This window comes from Meleagris gallopavo, chromosome 3, assembly GCF_000146605.3.
Source record: "Meleagris gallopavo isolate NT-WF06-2002-E0010 breed Aviagen turkey brand Nicholas breeding stock chromosome 3, Turkey_5.1, whole genome shotgun sequence".
Taxonomy (NCBI): domain Eukaryota; kingdom Metazoa; phylum Chordata; class Aves; order Galliformes; family Phasianidae; genus Meleagris; species Meleagris gallopavo.
In genome coordinates, this window is record NC_015013.2 from 22,242,432 (window position 1) to 22,260,264 (window position 17,833).

At 38.0% G+C, this 17,833-nt stretch overlaps 1 protein-coding gene across 3 annotated transcripts in view; it reads left to right on the forward strand.

Annotated features, from left to right (window-relative positions):
- Positions 1-17,833, forward strand: part of RETREG1 (reticulophagy regulator 1) — a 53,554-nt gene extending 35,721 nt beyond the window's left edge. For 2 of the 3 annotated variants that reach the window (XM_010708487.2, XM_010708484.3), the window contains 6 exons: positions 5,544-5,670; positions 7,601-7,685; positions 8,218-8,355; positions 10,253-10,317; positions 11,223-11,349; positions 13,804-17,833. In XM_010708487.2, the coding sequence (XP_010706789.1) occupies positions 5,611-5,670; positions 7,601-7,685; positions 8,218-8,355; positions 10,253-10,317; positions 11,223-11,349; positions 13,804-14,315 (987 nt within the window). In that variant the 5' untranslated portion in view covers positions 5,544-5,610 and the 3' untranslated portion in view covers positions 14,316-17,833. Of the gene's footprint in view, positions 1-1,989; positions 2,155-5,543; positions 5,671-7,600; positions 7,686-8,217; positions 8,356-10,252; positions 10,318-11,222; positions 11,350-13,803 lie in introns of all 3 variants that reach the window. The other variant, XM_010708485.3, reaches the window with a different exon arrangement.

Genomic DNA, 17,833 nt, shown 5'->3' on the forward strand with positions numbered 1-17,833 from the left:
TGCTCACAGTTTATACACTTGATCTAATTTGCTCAAGTTTTATACTGAACTCCTGGTTGCCTTTGAGGTTTGTCCTTAAATTTCATGTCCCTTATAGCAACAGCATTTTATCAGATGTTTATGCTCTGATATGACACTAAATGCTCCTTAGAATTGGATTTCTGTAAGCTCTAGTTAGCAAGTTTAAAAAAAAATGCCAAATACAGAGTAGCCATATTACCTATATTTTGCTTTACGTATCTTTAGTAATCTAACTTTGAGCTCTTCCACTCTGACAAACAGATTCTAAATTCCACTTAAAATTACAGAGTCTGCACAGGTTTGAAGTGTGTGCGTTTACAGCAGGGAAATGAAGCAGGTTTGGAAGCACTATAATTATCAACTTCTCTGTTTATGTAGGTGCGATCCTTCAGTTGCTACATCACGGTCTGCTCTGTGCCCACTGCAGTTCTAAGTAGTGTGTATATGTGGGTATATACAAAACCATGTACACATAATTAAAAAAAATCCAGCACATCACGAAGAGATCTTGAAACCAGTAACATGAGAGCTACTGACCTTTCTGAGAGAAATGTGATGGGGCTTTGCTTGAACAGATGTCTAGATACAAACTGAGAGTATGACACCATCAGTCATATTTAGAGAATGTAATGCCACTGACTCTTCTGGCCAGTGTTTGTGACTGTGATGGGTTGAAGCATCTGGGGAGGGAGGGTGTGTTTTTGTACAGCTACTGGGAAACAGTTTATTTATTTGCTCCATTTTAGGAATGATGTAGTAGTTAGAAGGATATGAGTAATTAGTTTTCTCTCTGAATGTCTTCAGTTTTACTGACAGTTTAGGCACAGAACTGTAGTATTTTATATAAAACTCAATATAAGTTAGGAGAGTAAAATTTTCCTCTTTCTAAATGGTACACAAACTGTGAAGCTGTTCAGACACAGCTGGCTACTTACATCCTCAGAGAGACACTTTGGAACCTTGGAATTAGAAAATCTATTTTGGCAGGAAGGACAGGGTTCATGTTTAAGTCATTTATTAAAGTACTGTAACTAACATTATGCTGGACTACTTTCTTATGTTCTTGGTTGACTGATGTCGTAGTCATGCACTGCACATTTATTATCCACAACACTTTATGGCTCTTGTTTTTTCCATTTTGTCTTTAAACACTAATTTACAGTATGCATTCTTCGGTGCATGTCAGCTTTTCATAGAATCATAGAATGGCTTGGCTTGGAAGGGACCTCAAGGATCATGAATCTCCAACCCCCCTGCCACATGCAGAGCCACCAACCTCCCCATTTCATACTAGACCAGGCTGCCCAGGGCCCCATCCAACCTGGCCTTGAATACCTCCAGTGATGGGGCATCCACAGCCTCTCTGGGCAGCCTGTTCCAGCACCTCACCACTCTCATAGTAAAGAACTTCCCCCTGACATCCAACCTAAATCTTCTTTCCTTCATCTTAAAACCATTTCCCCTTGTCTTGCCTTTACCTACCCTTGTAAAGAGTTTACTCCCTTCCTGTTTGTAGGATCCCTTTAGGTACTTAAAGGCTGCAATTAGGTCACTCTACTGCCTTCTCCAGGCTGAACAAGCCCAGCTCCCTCAGCCTGTCTTCATAGGGGAGGCGCTCCAGCCCTTTGATCATCTTCGTGGCTCTCCTCTGGACCCTCTCCAACAGCTCCCTGTCTTTCTTGTACTGGGGGCTCCAGACCTGGACGCAGTACTCCAGATGGGGACTCGCAAGAGCAGGTTAAAGGGGCCAATCACCTCCCTGTACCTGCTGGCCATCCCTCTTCTGATGAAGCCCAGGATACCATTTGCTTTCCAAGCTGCAAGACCACACTGCTGCAAGAGCACGCTTTTGATCTGATGTAGGTTTAGTCTTTATCTGTTTCTACTAGCTCTATACCTTTGTGTACATACAAATATACATTGCACCTATGTCTTTCCTTCTCACTCCCCCTGCTGTTTGTCCCTTAGTTCCATCCTCTGACCTCTGGTGAGCAGCGCTACTCACGTGGAGAGCAAGGGACAGAGTCAAATGTTGCTGGAGCTGACAACTAATGGAAGATGGAGTGAAAAGAGGCATCCTGTGCATGACTGTAGTTGCAGAAGATCAGTACAACACCTATAAACAGTCCCCTGGTATTCCTCATAAAAATAAAATGTGTGGACATAGCAGAACAGACAGGTTGCTCATGGCTTCTTGTGGATTAATGCTACAAGAAACTGACAAATATTATTCTGTGGAGCAAGCTTAGTAGTGGGTTTGTAATGCTTTGAGGCAAACTTCACCTGTACAATTGTCTCTCCATGCTTGGTTTCATCTTTGTCAGTGCACCACCTGGTGACCACAGACTCAAGGCATCTGGCAGTACATTGTATTGCACTGCAGCTCACACATTCGTTTTCTCAGTCTGGTAAAAGAGAGAAGTTGTAGCAAGCAAGAGAAGGAACTCCAGAGAACTTTCCCCACATGTGACACTTTTCTGCATAATTCGTGTATTCTAATTGTTACTGTTCTTCTCTTGTTGCCCTGTAGTATCTCCTCCACAATGATCTATATTATCTTTATATTGGTGGTTACCATATATGAAGATACTCTGCATTATTATTGCAGCTAATGCCTTCCTTTCTTAATTTTTTTTTTCTGATTTTGCAGTTAACTTTTGACATTAGTAAACTAACTGCCTACAGCTGTCCTGTGTATTTCAAAGCTCTATTTTGAGAGCAGACATCAGTCTTACCCATTTCATCTCTTCCATTAAGTTCCACTTTAGTTGCCAACAGTTTTAAATAAAGGATAGAGCAAAGTGTATGAAATGATTTTGTAATTCATAATACTGTCACAATAGTAGTCTTCAATGCTAGAATAAACAGGCAAGTCTTAAAATGCATATTAATGCTGTGTTACAAAAGCTGGAAGCATTGTGTCTGTAAGGAGAAGAGCCTATCCATGAAATATCATTCTCATAAGACAGAATTCTAGGCATAGTACTTTTCTCAAGTCTCCAACCATCAGTGAGGATGGATGTTGAAAGCAGTATTGTGGATGTGTTGAGAACACAAAGTTCTGTGTTACTAACATTCCTAATTGCTTCTGCTGTGCTTCTGCTGAATCCTCTTGAGTTATTGAATGCCTTTATATGTCCTCTGTCAGAGGCAAATAACCTGCATGCAGTGTCCTGCATGGCTGGCAAATGTGTGTTCTCAGTCTTGCAGAAGTCACCTCATCTGAGACACAGGACTCTCACCCTATGATCTTCAGATACCCTATTTAAAATGGTTTGATTTTTCTTAAAAGGAAAATTCTTTCTTCGAATATTCTGTAACATGAGAGGTAATCACAGTACTGCAATACAGTGGGAAATACTGTACTGTAATAAGTACTAGAATAGTACCTGGAATGGGACAACAGTTTGCGTTTCAACGCACAGTTTTAACTGTGACCAAGAAGTTAGTTCTTCTAAAAGCTGTGTTCTTTGTTTCACTATGCATAGCACAGTTTGAATGTGACTCCTTTAATACTATGTATGTTCTGTGTAAAATGGCTCCCAAACCTTACCCTGACACACATGGTGCTGTATCACCACCTCGTGGTGAAGTGGCTTTGCAGTAGTTAAATAGAAGCGGAGGGAAAGGTTGTCCATGTGTGTAAATAGACTTTTTTGACCAAAATTCTTCCTGACTTCTATAGAGAAGTGATGCTACCTAGACCACGAATTTGAAAATAGGAGAAGATGGTTAATCTCTGTTATTTTTGCAAAGCTGGTTCAAAGAAATTGAGAAGCCCACAGTGCAACAGAAGATCTGTAACATGCTCATGTAAAATAAGGATGGATGTCATGTGTAAGCAGGAAGAAGGCTTATTCCTGACTTACAACTATGTACAAATTCACAAATTTAAGGGCGGACAACATATGGACCAAACTGTACAATTCACCAGAAGCCTGCAGCCCTCTTATCCTGCATATTTAGGAGAATAGATTTTTTAAGAAAAAGAGGTCTTAGACTCATCGAGCACATTGCTAAATTGGATGTCAGATAGGTTTTCCATTCATTTCAGTCATTTTGGCTGAAATGTTAGCTGCAAGTTTCAAGGAGAGCTTAAGAACAGCGTTACTTTTGTGAAACACTGGATTTGAAATTCAGAGTTCCGTTTCTTCTTTTATCACAATTAGTAGAATATGTGGTATATCCCTGTGGGTTATTCAAATATATTGAAAATATATTCAATTGAAAATAGATAAATAGGTTTTTTGGTGGTGTTGTTTTTTTTTTTTCCCCACTGGAAAATAAAGTGAAATACATGTTTCTGCATATATTTAGCAAGCGTGTGAAATGGCTTTGCTATTAATCTGTGACCAGAAATCTGAATCAGTGTAAAGCCTTTCTTTACATTTGAAAACACAATGTACAAAACCATGTGGGCTACATTATTTTATGTGCTCTCGTGATTCACTGATCAAAGTTTCTGCCTCATTCAGGCCACTTGACCATTTTAATTACCATCCCCTCAGTGCTAGGTTAGCACCTTGCCTGCTCCCAAAACTGTCTGAAAGTAGCAGCATATAACTTAGCCCTGCTAGGAGAAGCTTATCTTTTTAGGAAACACCCGCATATCTCTTGTAGTACAGTGCAGTTGTGCATGTAACTCTGAAGCAAATCACACCTTGAATTCCTCTCCCTTTTCCTTCAACCATTATCTCCTTGGCTTTCTAAGTGAACTCATTGCTCTTGCTAATAAGATCTGCATCATCACAGCTTTCTCTTTATAGACTACAAAAAAAAAAAAGGAAATTACATGAGGGAGCAATGTTTTTTAGACATTCTTTTTTAACTTTGGGGTTGTGGGTACGTACAGGTTTGTGAACTCGCTCCAAGGGATCTGAGAAGTACTTCTGAGGACAAAGAAGTCTGTGTTGGCAGGGATCCATCTATCTTCTGAAAAATGTTAGGCATTAAGTAAATGAAAATGCCAATAAGTCTGTCATTTTTGGGAACAAAACTCCAAAATAACTGGGCCGTGAGGCTCAGCAGAGTACGGACAGCAGTGCTGTTGTACGTGAATTCATTCTGAAGGTGCCTCACAAAAATACAAGCATATGTTCAAATACTTGGAAATCTCCATAACTTTCCTTATACCTAGAAGTGAGCAATATTAACAAGTTGATGTTCCAGAATACAATAAAAGATAAATAAGCATGAACATAAACCATGGCTAATGAAGTATGACACAACAGTAGTAGGCTGTGAGTGCCTCCTGGAGAGGGGCTAGGCAAAAGCAACCAATCGAATAACTTCCTACTGAGAAAAGCTAAAATTCTTATGGACTCTTACAGCTTGTATAATGTGTAAAGAAAAAGTATGTATAAAATACGCTTAGCCTGCAGCATCCATTAGATAACTGAAGGCTATATCTTTTCAACATGGTTAGTTTGCAAGTCAGTAGTGCTTCATATATTTTTAGGCAACTTATGTATTTATATGAGCTACAACTAAAGCTGTTGTGTATTTGTGTTCATTTTACTCAGCTGGGAAGTCATCAGTTCCAGGCAAGACTACAGACTCAGAATAAATCAGTGCCTTTCAGAAGCACTGATGAATTTATTTGTATTTCTTCAAGAAATGTCCCACTTCAAGGAACAAAACCCTGGCAAGGTAAGCGCTGGCGAGTTAAAAGTGATAATTTGATACTGTTGGATACAAAGGCGAGGTAGATTTTAAAAAAGGAAAAAACACAGAAAAAGAAATCAAAACACACATTATGATACATTCAATCGTGAGTTTCTCCTAAGTGCTACCTGTGTGCAGAACACAGGTGGACAGATGATCGGTGAGAAAAGGGGTCCATGGTAAAGCTTTGCAATAAATTTCTATTATTTCAGCTGCTGGAACCTCACCAGTCATTCTGTGGAAGGGAGATTTAAAGCACGACTGTTTTATAAAACCAATAAAAAGCAATCAATCAATCAATCAATCAATACAGCACCATTCAAAAACATATGTGTGGAGTTTTTTTCCAAATAACTGTAGTTTGCAGAAAGAGCTGTATCGTACGTATTATATGATAAAAGAGAATTCTTCGTATTTTACTGTGGTAATTTTTCTTCTATACAGCTTCAGGCATTTGATGCTTTTTTCTGGAAAAAATGAGCTGTAGAATGCAGTTCATGAAGAAGCAAGCAAGAGGAGGGTTTATTCTCTCCTAATGGGAAGAGGATGATTATGTAACTCTAGTCCAGTGTGAAACAGCACTCTTTTTCTAAGTAAATAAATGTAACAGCATATAGTAGCAGTAGCACTGGGAAAATGTAGATTTTGCTTTTACATTTTTATTGCTAATCATAAAAATGTACAAGGAGAAGATTAGGGTATTTATTTTCTTCTCTTTTGATCGCAATTAAAAATGCTACATGAAAGCCCTTAAGAATAAACAAATTGGAAACACGTAGTACTACACAAGAAAATTAGGGTTCAGACTGAAAATAACAGGAGGATCAAATACATTTGAAAGGTATATAAATTACAAAAACACATACAAAAAAATTCTGTGGCTAGGATGATGAGGTGATGTTTAAAAGAAGTTGGAGCATACTGAGGTTAGGAAATGCAATATTGGTATACTCAATACTATAATTTTGCCTTGTATTGATGTGACAGAGTAGCTGTATCTTTAAGATAGGTCTAATCCTGATTTGGAAAAGTTGATTTTAACAGCATGTTTTCCTTTCTTTTTCCTGACTTTGTTCTTTGAGCCATATCACTATTTTGCAGTTTAATTATAAGCACATTAGCTATGTGCAAAATTTCTTTGAATGAGCAATTTTGTTACAGTTCAACTCTAAAGCAAATTAATTTTTACTGTAAACTTTCAACAGATCAGTTTTGTACTCAATATTGTGCTTTGCAGAAAGATGGCTGGCTGTGGCTCTGGGCAGCCTGGTCTGGTGGTTGGCGACCCTGCACATAGAAGGGGGGTTGAAACTAGATGATCACTGTGGTCCTTTTCAACCCAGGCCATTCTATGATTCTATGTATATCTCAGTTACAGCAGAGGCTGAATCTCAAATTTTGTATTTAAAATTCAACTCCGTCTTGTCACTGTGGGATGTTAGGGTGACCAGCAAGCATCAGAACATAACAGTTGTATGAAATAATACAACAGAACTATACAATTTATAAAAGGATTTCTTGCTTTTTTGGATGCATGCATTGTAAAATTGACCTAGCAATTTGTTTTGTTTCTTGCATATTAAGTGTTAAGCCATTTCTGTAATGAAGACAAAATAATTTTTCATAATTTTAGTGGTTACTGAGCTTGGGAGTAAAAATAGCATGCTTTTATCATAGAAAAGGAAATACATTCTGACTAGTAAAAAATGCATGTTTCATGCTTATTTGCACAAGAAGTGTTAATGCATTTCCTAATTAAAAAGAAAAAAAGAAAAAAGAAAAAAAAAAAACCTAATTTTCCACTGCATTCTAGATTCATCTGGAACGCAACATTCTGGAGAATTTTTCTTTGCAAAATGATGTAAATGTTTATAAAAATGGAAATGCTAATGGCCAATTTTCATGTCTTTGTCAGTTTTGCCTACTAGTCTGCAGTGTATGTACATTTTTCACTGTCTTGGGAAGTTACATTCCTGGAGTTGTCCTCTCCTATGTCTTGCGTAAGTATGGTCTCTTTTCCAATCACAGTTTATGTATGTGGTTTGTTCATTCTTTGGTCTCAGTATAGAGACTATGTTTTATTTATAGTTACACATACATGCATATATACACATGTATATGTACATACATAGATGTAAATTCTGACAAATGTCATTTGCTCTTTGGAAGACAGCTTATGGGGTTTTTCAGCTTGTTGGTTCTGCCATAATGTTGCATAGCCATGTATCTCAGATAGGGATGTCAAAATCAGTCTAAATCAAGATGATGATAAATGTTACAGTGCTCATAAATTGTCCCTTGCTGGTGTCATTTGGTGAATACCATGGTATTGTTTTGTGGTGAGTAGGAGTGGCTCCCAAAAGATGGATTTATTAAGAGTTTGTCAGACATGGGCATTTCAATGTGGGCTATCTTATGCAAAATTAATTATATTGTGTAGAATTAATAATACAATGCATTGTTTAATCTTTATTTATTAACTTTTTATAAAGCAATATTTCAGTGCATTTTCTCTTTCTGTCCCTATCACAGTATTGTGTGCCTTTTTATGTCCCTTCCTCAAGTGCAATGAATTTGGACAGAAATTATGCAACAAAGTTAAGTCTGTTCTGATGAAACTAGATTTTGGAATAGTGGAATACATCAACCAGAAGAAAAAAGAGAGATCTGGTGAGTAACTAAGTTCAGTCCCAAATAATGCATTTCTGTATGCAGATGTGCCACCTTGTTTGCCTTGCAAACAGTTTGACTTGTCCCGTGAAGCCAAATGTAAAGGTGTTTCTTACTTTGAAACTGGCTGTCATTAGCTTAATGAATGGTAATGTGTGTCAAACATCTGCGTATAGTGACCAAAAAAAAAGAAAAAAAGATTTAATGGAAGGAAGCAAGACAGGACTGATGGTTCTCTTCATGTGTGATTAGCTGTACTGCTTGTAGATCTTCAGAAAAAAAGCCTACTTGATGTAAAGTATGAAATGTCTATTTCTATTTAGATAAGGCAAACTCATCCAGGAGAGAGAATCACTCAAGAGCACAAAACTGTACATCACAGGATTTTCACTAAGAAACTGAGCTCTGTTCTAGCATCTGTATCTGCCTTGTTTTACTCCCAGCAGCAACGAGAAAAATGAGATGTTTTCTTCCCCAAATACTCAGTAAGCATTTAAGAATTATAGTAGGCCATTAGCTTGAAATTATTCAAAGTTTTTAGTCAGATCAGGGAGAAGTCAGCTTAAAATAAAATCTCACCTATCTCACTGGAAATCCGTATAACCTCAGAAACCTTTGGATTTTAAGTTATAAAGCAATTTCAAGAAAAATATTTTAAGTGGATGAGGTTGTCTTAAGTTTGTTTTTGTAAGCACTAGTTATGATCGTTAAAACTTCATAGTTGTGGTCACTGTTCGCAGGTAGCCTGAACTTTTTAGTCAGCGTTATCTCAGTAGACTTCATATCTGCTTTAAAATATATGTTTCTTACAGCAGTTAATTGTATAATTTCCTGTTCCTAAACACAGTGAGAGGAACCAGCTGCATTTTTTGTTTCTCTCAAGGAACATGAAATAGTTGTTGGAAATAAGGAATAATGCGTTGAATTGCTTCTTTCATGCATTGTTCCACCTTGTTCCAGTTTTAAGTGAATCTGGCAGAGAGAAAGATTAAGCTGTTATTTCATAAATTTCATAAGCCAATGCTGGAAAAATGGGCCAGTTTAGAGTTCTTCTTTCCTGCCTCTCATCCTGGAGTTTAATTTAAACCAGGCAAGCTCCCTGCATTGCTTAACCACTTGGCTTCAGTTCATGAGTTCACACATCCTTGTACTGGCACAAGAGAAGAAGCAGCAAGTTGCAAAAACAGTCAACCAACAATAACATGACTGTGCTTTCCAGTGATACTAGCTTACATTAGTTTAAAATATTCACCAAGTTATTCTCAGACAGAGAGGAAATTAGGTGAAAATTGTATTTCTGTTCATCTGCTAGGATCAACATTCTGCCAAACATCACAGGATGCTTTGTATGCATGTTTGCATAGAAATGTTATGAATGCAGAGTAACTGGGTGTAAAAACAAAAAACAAAAAACAAACAAACAAAACAAACAAAAAAAGGAGTGAATACTTCATGCAGTTATCCAGAAAACTGTATGTTTTCAGGTGAAAGTAATGTAATGTACTGGCATAACTACACTGCCTGTTTTAACAGTATGTTGCAATTGCAGCTCGTACTGGCAGCATAGTTTAAAAGACAAATATATATTATTGAGGACACATTATGTTAACGTGACCCAACAGAGGCTTCTGAAGGAAGTACAATGCAGGTAAATAAATGTGTTTGAATGCACTTCAGAGCAGCATTCTCCCTCCTGTCTTGGCTCCTGAACAATATATTTTAATAGATACCTAGCCTTTTACTCAACCTTTTTTCTCACCTCCATAGCATATTACATAAATGATACCTATATCAACAGGTGACAGTTTGCTGTACTACCTAAATTGTGTGATAGAGAGCACACACTCAGTCTGGAAGTCCATTGTCATGAGTAGGATAATTTCTTTTTTTCTTTCAGAAACAGCAAAAACAAAAGCCACAGAAGATGACAGTGAATTAGACATATCAGCCCTGTGTCCTAAGGTGACTTTTTTCAGTCAGCCGTATCTTCTTTTTAAAATCTATATAGATAATATCTAGACTACTATCTAGATCAGTATGTTTATTTTGTACTGGCTGTAGAATGATTAAACTAGACTTTCATAGCAAGGGCAACTGTATTTGCAGAAGTGAAATTGCAGCTAATTCTTAAAAATTAAAATATAAAAGGGAAATGCAGAGAAACTCTATATAATTTGTCAGATAATTGTTTAATCATTTGTCAGATCGTTTTCAATAATAGTGTGAATCAGTATATTATCTACAAATATCTTTTCAAGTATGTATGAGAACACTCTAATACCTCCTTTTTCTCTCAATATGTATGGCAGACAACTTTTCCATTATAATCAGAACATCAGTTGTTAAAAAAGCAATTAGATTTCTAGAAATTCTGACACAGTATTGGATCAGTCATGTGTAGAGCCTGACTTTGACAGTGATCACCTTGAAGGAGTTTTAATATTCTCGAATATATATATAATAGGATAAAAAATTGTAGCAGACATAATTGAACATTGATAAATTCTTACAGGATAAGGAGTTAAGATTTGGCTGTGTTTCAGATATCTTGTGGAAAATGCTTTTGTTTTCATTCAGTGTGTTTCTTTATATTTATGCATATTTTGTATTTGCAAGCTTATTTTGATTTCATTACAGTAAGATATTACATTAATGAGTAATTGGAATTTCCTATGCTTTAGCCAAATATATTCATGAATTAAGAAGAGGGATGGTTCATTTCTAAGTCTTCTGTAATATTATTTTAATATTTCTACCATTAAAACTTAAATAAGAGATGATGTATAGTGCTGTGATATGCAGGATACTTCTTTTTCAATATCTATACATTGGCTTCCTGTAATGTGAATGTTTAAATTTATATGTAGGTTAGTCCTGCAGTTGTTGCCAAAGAGCTGTCAGTGTCTGACACAGATGTATCAGAAGTTTCTTGGACCGATAATGGGACCTTTAACTTATCCGAGGGGTATTCTCCACAGACAGACACATCTGATGGTATGTAACAGCTTCTATTTTATCAGCAAATTGCAGTCTTGTAAGTTACCTGAAAACTATTAGAGAATTTGGGAACAGAAGTGTTTGGCCTTTTTTGGTTTGTTTTCACCTGTTTGTTTATTTGTTTGTTTTTCAATACTGAATTTAAATTTCATTCCAGTGTTTATTTTGGATACAACTTCTATAAGAGCTGTCTTCATCTTAAAAATAATGAAGTACATCACTAGGCATCTAAATGTATAAGTAGCAGTGAGTAAAACAGATGCATCCAAGTATGTGCCAGACCTCTTCTACCAGAACTATTAAGCAAGTAAACATTTTAAGTTAGTATCAGTTCTTTTAGGAAAGAAGTGTATACTTTGAATGGCTAAACAGCCAATTAAAGACATCCAGTTATGAGCCTAAATGAGACATTAAGACCAAGACTAGGAAGAGATCCTCAGGCACTTGTCTTGATCTTGTCTGGAACTTGAAGCTCGTGCTTTTTACAGACCAAGCATTCAGCTGTACTAAGCCTGAATAAATGCCAAGAACAGCGGTAGTTTGGTGTAAACCTTTGTGTAGATTTGCTGCTCTGCTGATCTTGCACCTTTCTTCTAAGACGTTCACTGAAAATGGCAAGTAGGGTGATATTACATAGCCACATTATAAAGGCCAAATTAATAACATAAATTATTTTGCTAATATTTCGAGTTGTAAATGGCCTGCATTGCATGATCATAAAATTATAAATTGGAATGTCTTCAAAGCTGCTTCCTGTCTCATTGCCCCAAGCTAGTGCTGCTGCATTGGTTATTCCATCCCAGTTGCAAGACTGCACAGTTCCGGACTTCATAACATTCCCTTTCAGCCCATTCATTTCTTCAGCCTGATGAGGTTTCTCACCTCCAGAATATTAAATGCATCTGCCCCAGACCAGTTCCTTTCTGTCCATCAATTTGCTGAGAGTGCACTCCAACCCATCATCCACATCATTAATAAAAACTTAGAACAGTGTTGGCTGCAGTGCCTTTCAGAGGCACTACCACTAATTGGCATCCAGTTGGATTTTGTGTCACTAATCACAGCCCCGTAAGCCTTACGGTTGAGCCAATTTTCCAGTAGTTTTCCAGCAGTTCACCTACCTAGTTCACTCACCAATTATGCTGTAAGGAAATGTGGGAGAGCGTGTTAAAGGCCATGCTAAGTGAAAAATAAAAAACATCCACTCTTCTCCCCTGCGGAGCACTTCAGCAAACTGGACATACACATAAGCATGAGACCAGACTGGCACATTTCTCCTCAAAGCTCTCTGCATTTGAGCTACCACTTTACATAGCTTTTCCTCATCACCTTTCCAGCCTCTTTTTCCAAAAGGAAATGAAGCAAATGATGTATCAGAGCTTTAGGATTTGCTTCCTTAGCCCTTATGAAAGCTCATATTGCTTGTTTTCATAGAAAGTAAGTTCAAATTGAATATTTTTTGCTTTCTCATTCAAATATTGCCTAGTAGTACTACCTCAAAGTATTCCCTTATGCTCATTCAGGTGTATTCCACAAGCCATGCACTGTAGTCAGTATGCTTTACAGATTTCTAAAAACATGCAATTAAAGCAGCCATTAAAATCTAATTTTTTACTAGTTTGCATTCTGCTTTTATCCACTTGAATACATGAAACTATACTGGTCATCTGTAGTTTCCATTTTTCTGTTCCCTATTTAGTACAAGCACTGGACGTGAACATGAAAAACTATGAATTAAGTCTTTACATTGTTTTTTCATCTTTGTTTAAACATTCTATTAAAAGTTTATTACACTTTTAAAAGAATTATCGAAAATCTGTAATTTCTAATCTGTAAATTTGTAATTTACATATATTGTAATTTATATGTATTTGAAGAAGAAGACTTCAAAGACTTGTTACATGTTACATTATAATTGCTAGGACTTTAGGTGTTTGTTGTATTTTAGAACTGACTGTGATGAATTTGCATGGGTTGTTTCATATACAGCTAGATACCACTTTAAAAAGGTATTTTCTTCAAACAGTACTGAAAGGAGTTGTTCTCAAGCAGTTTTCCAAATCTCCACATAAATATTGCAAAATGACTTTAGGCAGAATATTTTAATGTTATGTTATCACTGAAATGGGAAATGAAATATAGCTAAGTGTTTGGTTTATTTTTTTGTTCCTTTGTTTTACATTTTAATCATTTTTAATGGGATTGGAATGATTTCCTCACATGGTACAATTTCAGATTCGAAGTCAGGTTGATATCAGGTAATACGAAGTACTAGGTTTCTATTTTATTTTAGATGTAAGCTAAAGCTCCGCTGTGTTAACACAACAGAAGATTATGGAATAATAAATGTATTCAAAGGAAAATTTACAAATTGCATTTTTAAATACGGCTGCATTTTGGGGGAAGCCTTTCTTGTTTGCTAACAGTTTCCCTCTGTTAATCCTGTGATAGATTTTGACCGACCTAGTGATCACGAAGAAGCTTTCGCTAGAGATCTCTCAGAATTCCCTTCTTTAGAAAATGGTGCAGGAACAAATGACGATGATGACTCGAGCATCGGTATGCCCACCCAGCAAAACAGAAACAGAGAACAAATGTCTTTAAAGGCGGAACGTTCTTCCAGACAGAGTAAAGAGAGACCGTCCACCGCAGGGCTCTCCTTGCCTTTGACCAGTGACCAAACCTTTAATTTAATGAGCGGTATTGCTGGGGATGTCATCGCCGCCGCGGTGTCTGCTGCCATCAAAGACCAGCTGCAGTCTGTGCAGCCAGCTCCCTCACGCGCGGTGCCCAGCTTGAGTGAGGAGACAGACACCGAGGAAGCCGATGATTTTGAACTGCTCGACCAGTCTGAGCTTGAGCAGATTGAGAAAGAATTGGGACTTTCACAAGGCCAAGAAGCAGAATCCCAGGAAAAAAAGAAGTCTTCGGGCTTCCTTTCACATCTGCTTGGAAATCATTAACCTGGGAATTGCAGCTGGTGACATAAAGGAAATGAAACATAAAACACACAAAATCAAATGCAAAAAAAGGAAAATTCTGAGCTGTAAGCTTTAACTATCACTTTAGATGTGTTGTAATAAATTTCCCTTATGCAGAGTGAATTAACTGGATAAATATCAGCTGATACTGATAGTTTAATGTTTCTGGTAGTTATACCTCACTGTAATAGCATGGAAATGAATTATCTATCCACTGTCCGGTTGCAGATGTGTGTTGGAGGTCAGTTATTCAAAAGGATTGGGGGAGAGGTATTTTTACCTTATGCCAAACATGCATTTTGGGGTCCTGAGCCAAATTTTCAACATCGGCAATTGATTTACTCATAGTTGCCAACCATGTAATACAGTTAATGGTTAACACAGCAAAGATGAGTTATCAGAGGATCGCAGTGAGATTAACTAAATCTCACCTCCTTCAATCATGGCAGGAAGTATGAATCCCTGCAGTTACTGTTATGTATAGTACATCTCCTACTTAAGAATGCATTAACCAGCGGAAGTCTGGCTTAAATGTGTGTGCAGCACTATTGGAGAACTTGATTTAACACTTAAAACACTTTGAGTTATATTGGATATGGTGATGCATTTCCACATTCTTTGCTGTTTTAGGCTTGTAGAGTTGTGAAGTGGCACGCTACGTGACTGACCACCTGCTGTGTTCCTTCAGAGTCTGGCCCTTGGCAGTATTGCCTGTGTGAAGTCAGCCAATACATTTTTATAGATGAGTTACTGTGTAATCTGAACAGCCTTTTGGGGAGCAGGTGGAATAGTTATTGTTTGGACTAGGGAAGATATAAAAGTTAGAGGTGAAGAGAAGGGCTTTTTTAGCTGCCACTTGCATAATTCCAAATGTTGTGGGGTTTGTTTCTGTTTTGTTTGTTCATTTGGTTTTGTTTTTCCCTGTCACAACTGCCATCACTTTCAACAAAAGTTGTACAAGCTGGATCTTGTGAGATACTTAAAGTACTTAGTGATTTGCTATGGAAGACACTCAGAGTCTTTTTCCTGGCATGTAATTTAAAACAATCAAACAAAAATGAACTTGTTTCAGTGATTGACCATTTTAAACTCCACACGTGCTCAGTGAATGGCATGGGATCTTAAGCAGGTTACTCGTTTAACTTTTCCTAGGGCTTCTTCGTTCACCTTTAACAAAATCAAGTTGTAATACCACACAACAGTAATCAAAGAAATAGGACGAAGTAAAGTTAATATTTCTACTGTGACATAAACTGTTAGCAAAGTGGAGGGACCATGTCAGCTGCTACTACTGAAGTGATTTTCCATTTGCTGGCATTTTAAGAGGCGAATACTGTCATCTAGGACCCTCAGAAAGTTCAGCAACAGAGTATAACAATTTCTACTAATGTGTATGTGTAGGTAAACCTGTGTTTGAAGTTAACTCCATTCTAATTACTTTTTCTTTTCTTGAGGTGAAAAGGTAGGCAGATGGCCAAACAGATTGTAGCTAAAGGAAAGATGCGGAGAATTTTTGACACTAGCTTCATCGTCGCTTGTGCTTTTGTGTCAGTAATGCATATTGACCGTGTTTGCTGTCTTTTACCAGTAAAAAAGTGAGCTTGTGCCTTCATTATCAAATCCACTTCGAAGTAAGTGGATGCTGGATATAGATCACCCAAGTTGCTGATTTGAAATTATAGCATCTTACCATTAAAAGCGAGTTTCTGAAACTTATTTAAAAAACATGGCCACGTCGCTTTCACACTGTTAATTGTTAAGTTTCCTTTTCAGCTTCCCCCAGCCTGTCCTTCCCATTTGGAAAAATAGAAACAAAGGAAGCTTTTGCTGGGAAATCACAAAGTTTAAGGGCCGTTTATGTTTCTTAGACAAGAACATTGTATCCTTGCTGCGTGTACAGGGCAGTAGATACAGTGAGAACCCTACAACTTCCAGGATGCTGATGGGACTTTGCAGAGCTCCTAGACAAGGTGTGCTCTCTGAACAGGGGTGCTGGTGCCCAGGGAAATGACAGGCTGCAGGATAGGGGAGGCTGGGGAGGCAGCAGTCCTTTGTAAGCTTGGCTGGAGTGGGTGGGTGAGAGTGGCTGTCAGCGATGGCATTGCAACAGCGTGCACTTTATTGTCATTTTATGAAGAATACTTGTGGTCTTGAAAGTACCTAACACTGGGCACTCTTCTAGGAGAATAAATTAGACCAAGGAGGATAAGCCGTTGGAGGAGTTTATCAGACTTTTTGTAAATGATCCATTTTCTGGGTTCAACGTAGATCAGTTTTTCTCCAACAAAGTGTGAGTCTCAATTTTCTTACAGAAACTAATAGCAAAACTCGAGCAAGCAAATCATTAAAGATTAGGGACATTGTTGCTTATTTGAGTGTCTGGAATTTATCTGTTCTCATGGTAGCTGATTATATAGTATTTTTTATGCAAGCCCCTAAGAACTGTGTAATGGGAAGGAGGTCATTTTGTAGCATACGATATTCCTTCTAAAGTAGAGGAAAGATGTTTATTTTCTGTGGAATGTCTCTGCTCCCAAACAAGGGCTGGTAGGAAAGCCTCTGCTCAGCCTCAGAACATTCCACAAGAGTTGGATAGCAGAATGCAAAGAAAATATTTCTCTCTTCTGTAAGCCCTTCCACCCTGTTTAGTTGGAAATAACTTCAGAAGCCTTCATTAAGCTGTATTCTAGCAGCAGCCACAACATAGCCATTATGTACAACTCCGGTCACATCAACTGCCCATGGTTCAACTTGTCTCCTTGCTAACCTTTGCCATCGTCTTCTCATCTTCCAAAATGAAATACAAGGGCAGGGAGAAGCTCCAGTGAGCACAAGGAGGTGTGTGGCTTCGAAGCCTGTGTTTGTGATGCTTAAGGCCGGCTTTTGGGCGCTTTCCAGGCCAACCCCGTTCAGGCTGTGGAGCATGGAGGCGAGCTCACACTGAGCTCGATGCCGTGGGATCTGCTCACGTGGTGCCATAACCCCACTTGAAAACCTTCCCTTGTGTTCCTACACCTCAGTATCAGACAGGGCTTTATGCATGTGAAGTGCAGGGCGTGAGCACCTCTCTGCACTGCGCGCTGTCCTGATGTCCCCGCTGGGCACTGACCCATGGCTCTTCAGCTGAAAGCAGCACAGGAGGGGAACTCATTTGGCCCAAAGCGATAGGATCCCAAACCGCTTCTTGTTCTCTGGTTTGGTTGGTTTGCACTTTTCCAGACTCCATCTCAGCACTCTGAGCACACTTCCCCCACAGTCCCAGTGCCTGTTGGCAGCACACGGTGCTCACACCTGTGAGCAGCACCTCCGTAGTGGGGAACCAGGAACTGGAGCGTTACAAATTGTCTGTATTTAAAGTACTTCACAGCACTTTACCTAGCTTGGTTACTATTTTGTAAACATGGAATTATTATATTGATTGTTTGTAAGACCATTTAATAAATACGTGTTAGTTTTTATCTTTCATTATATCTAATTGTATGTCCGTTCTCAAGATAGGA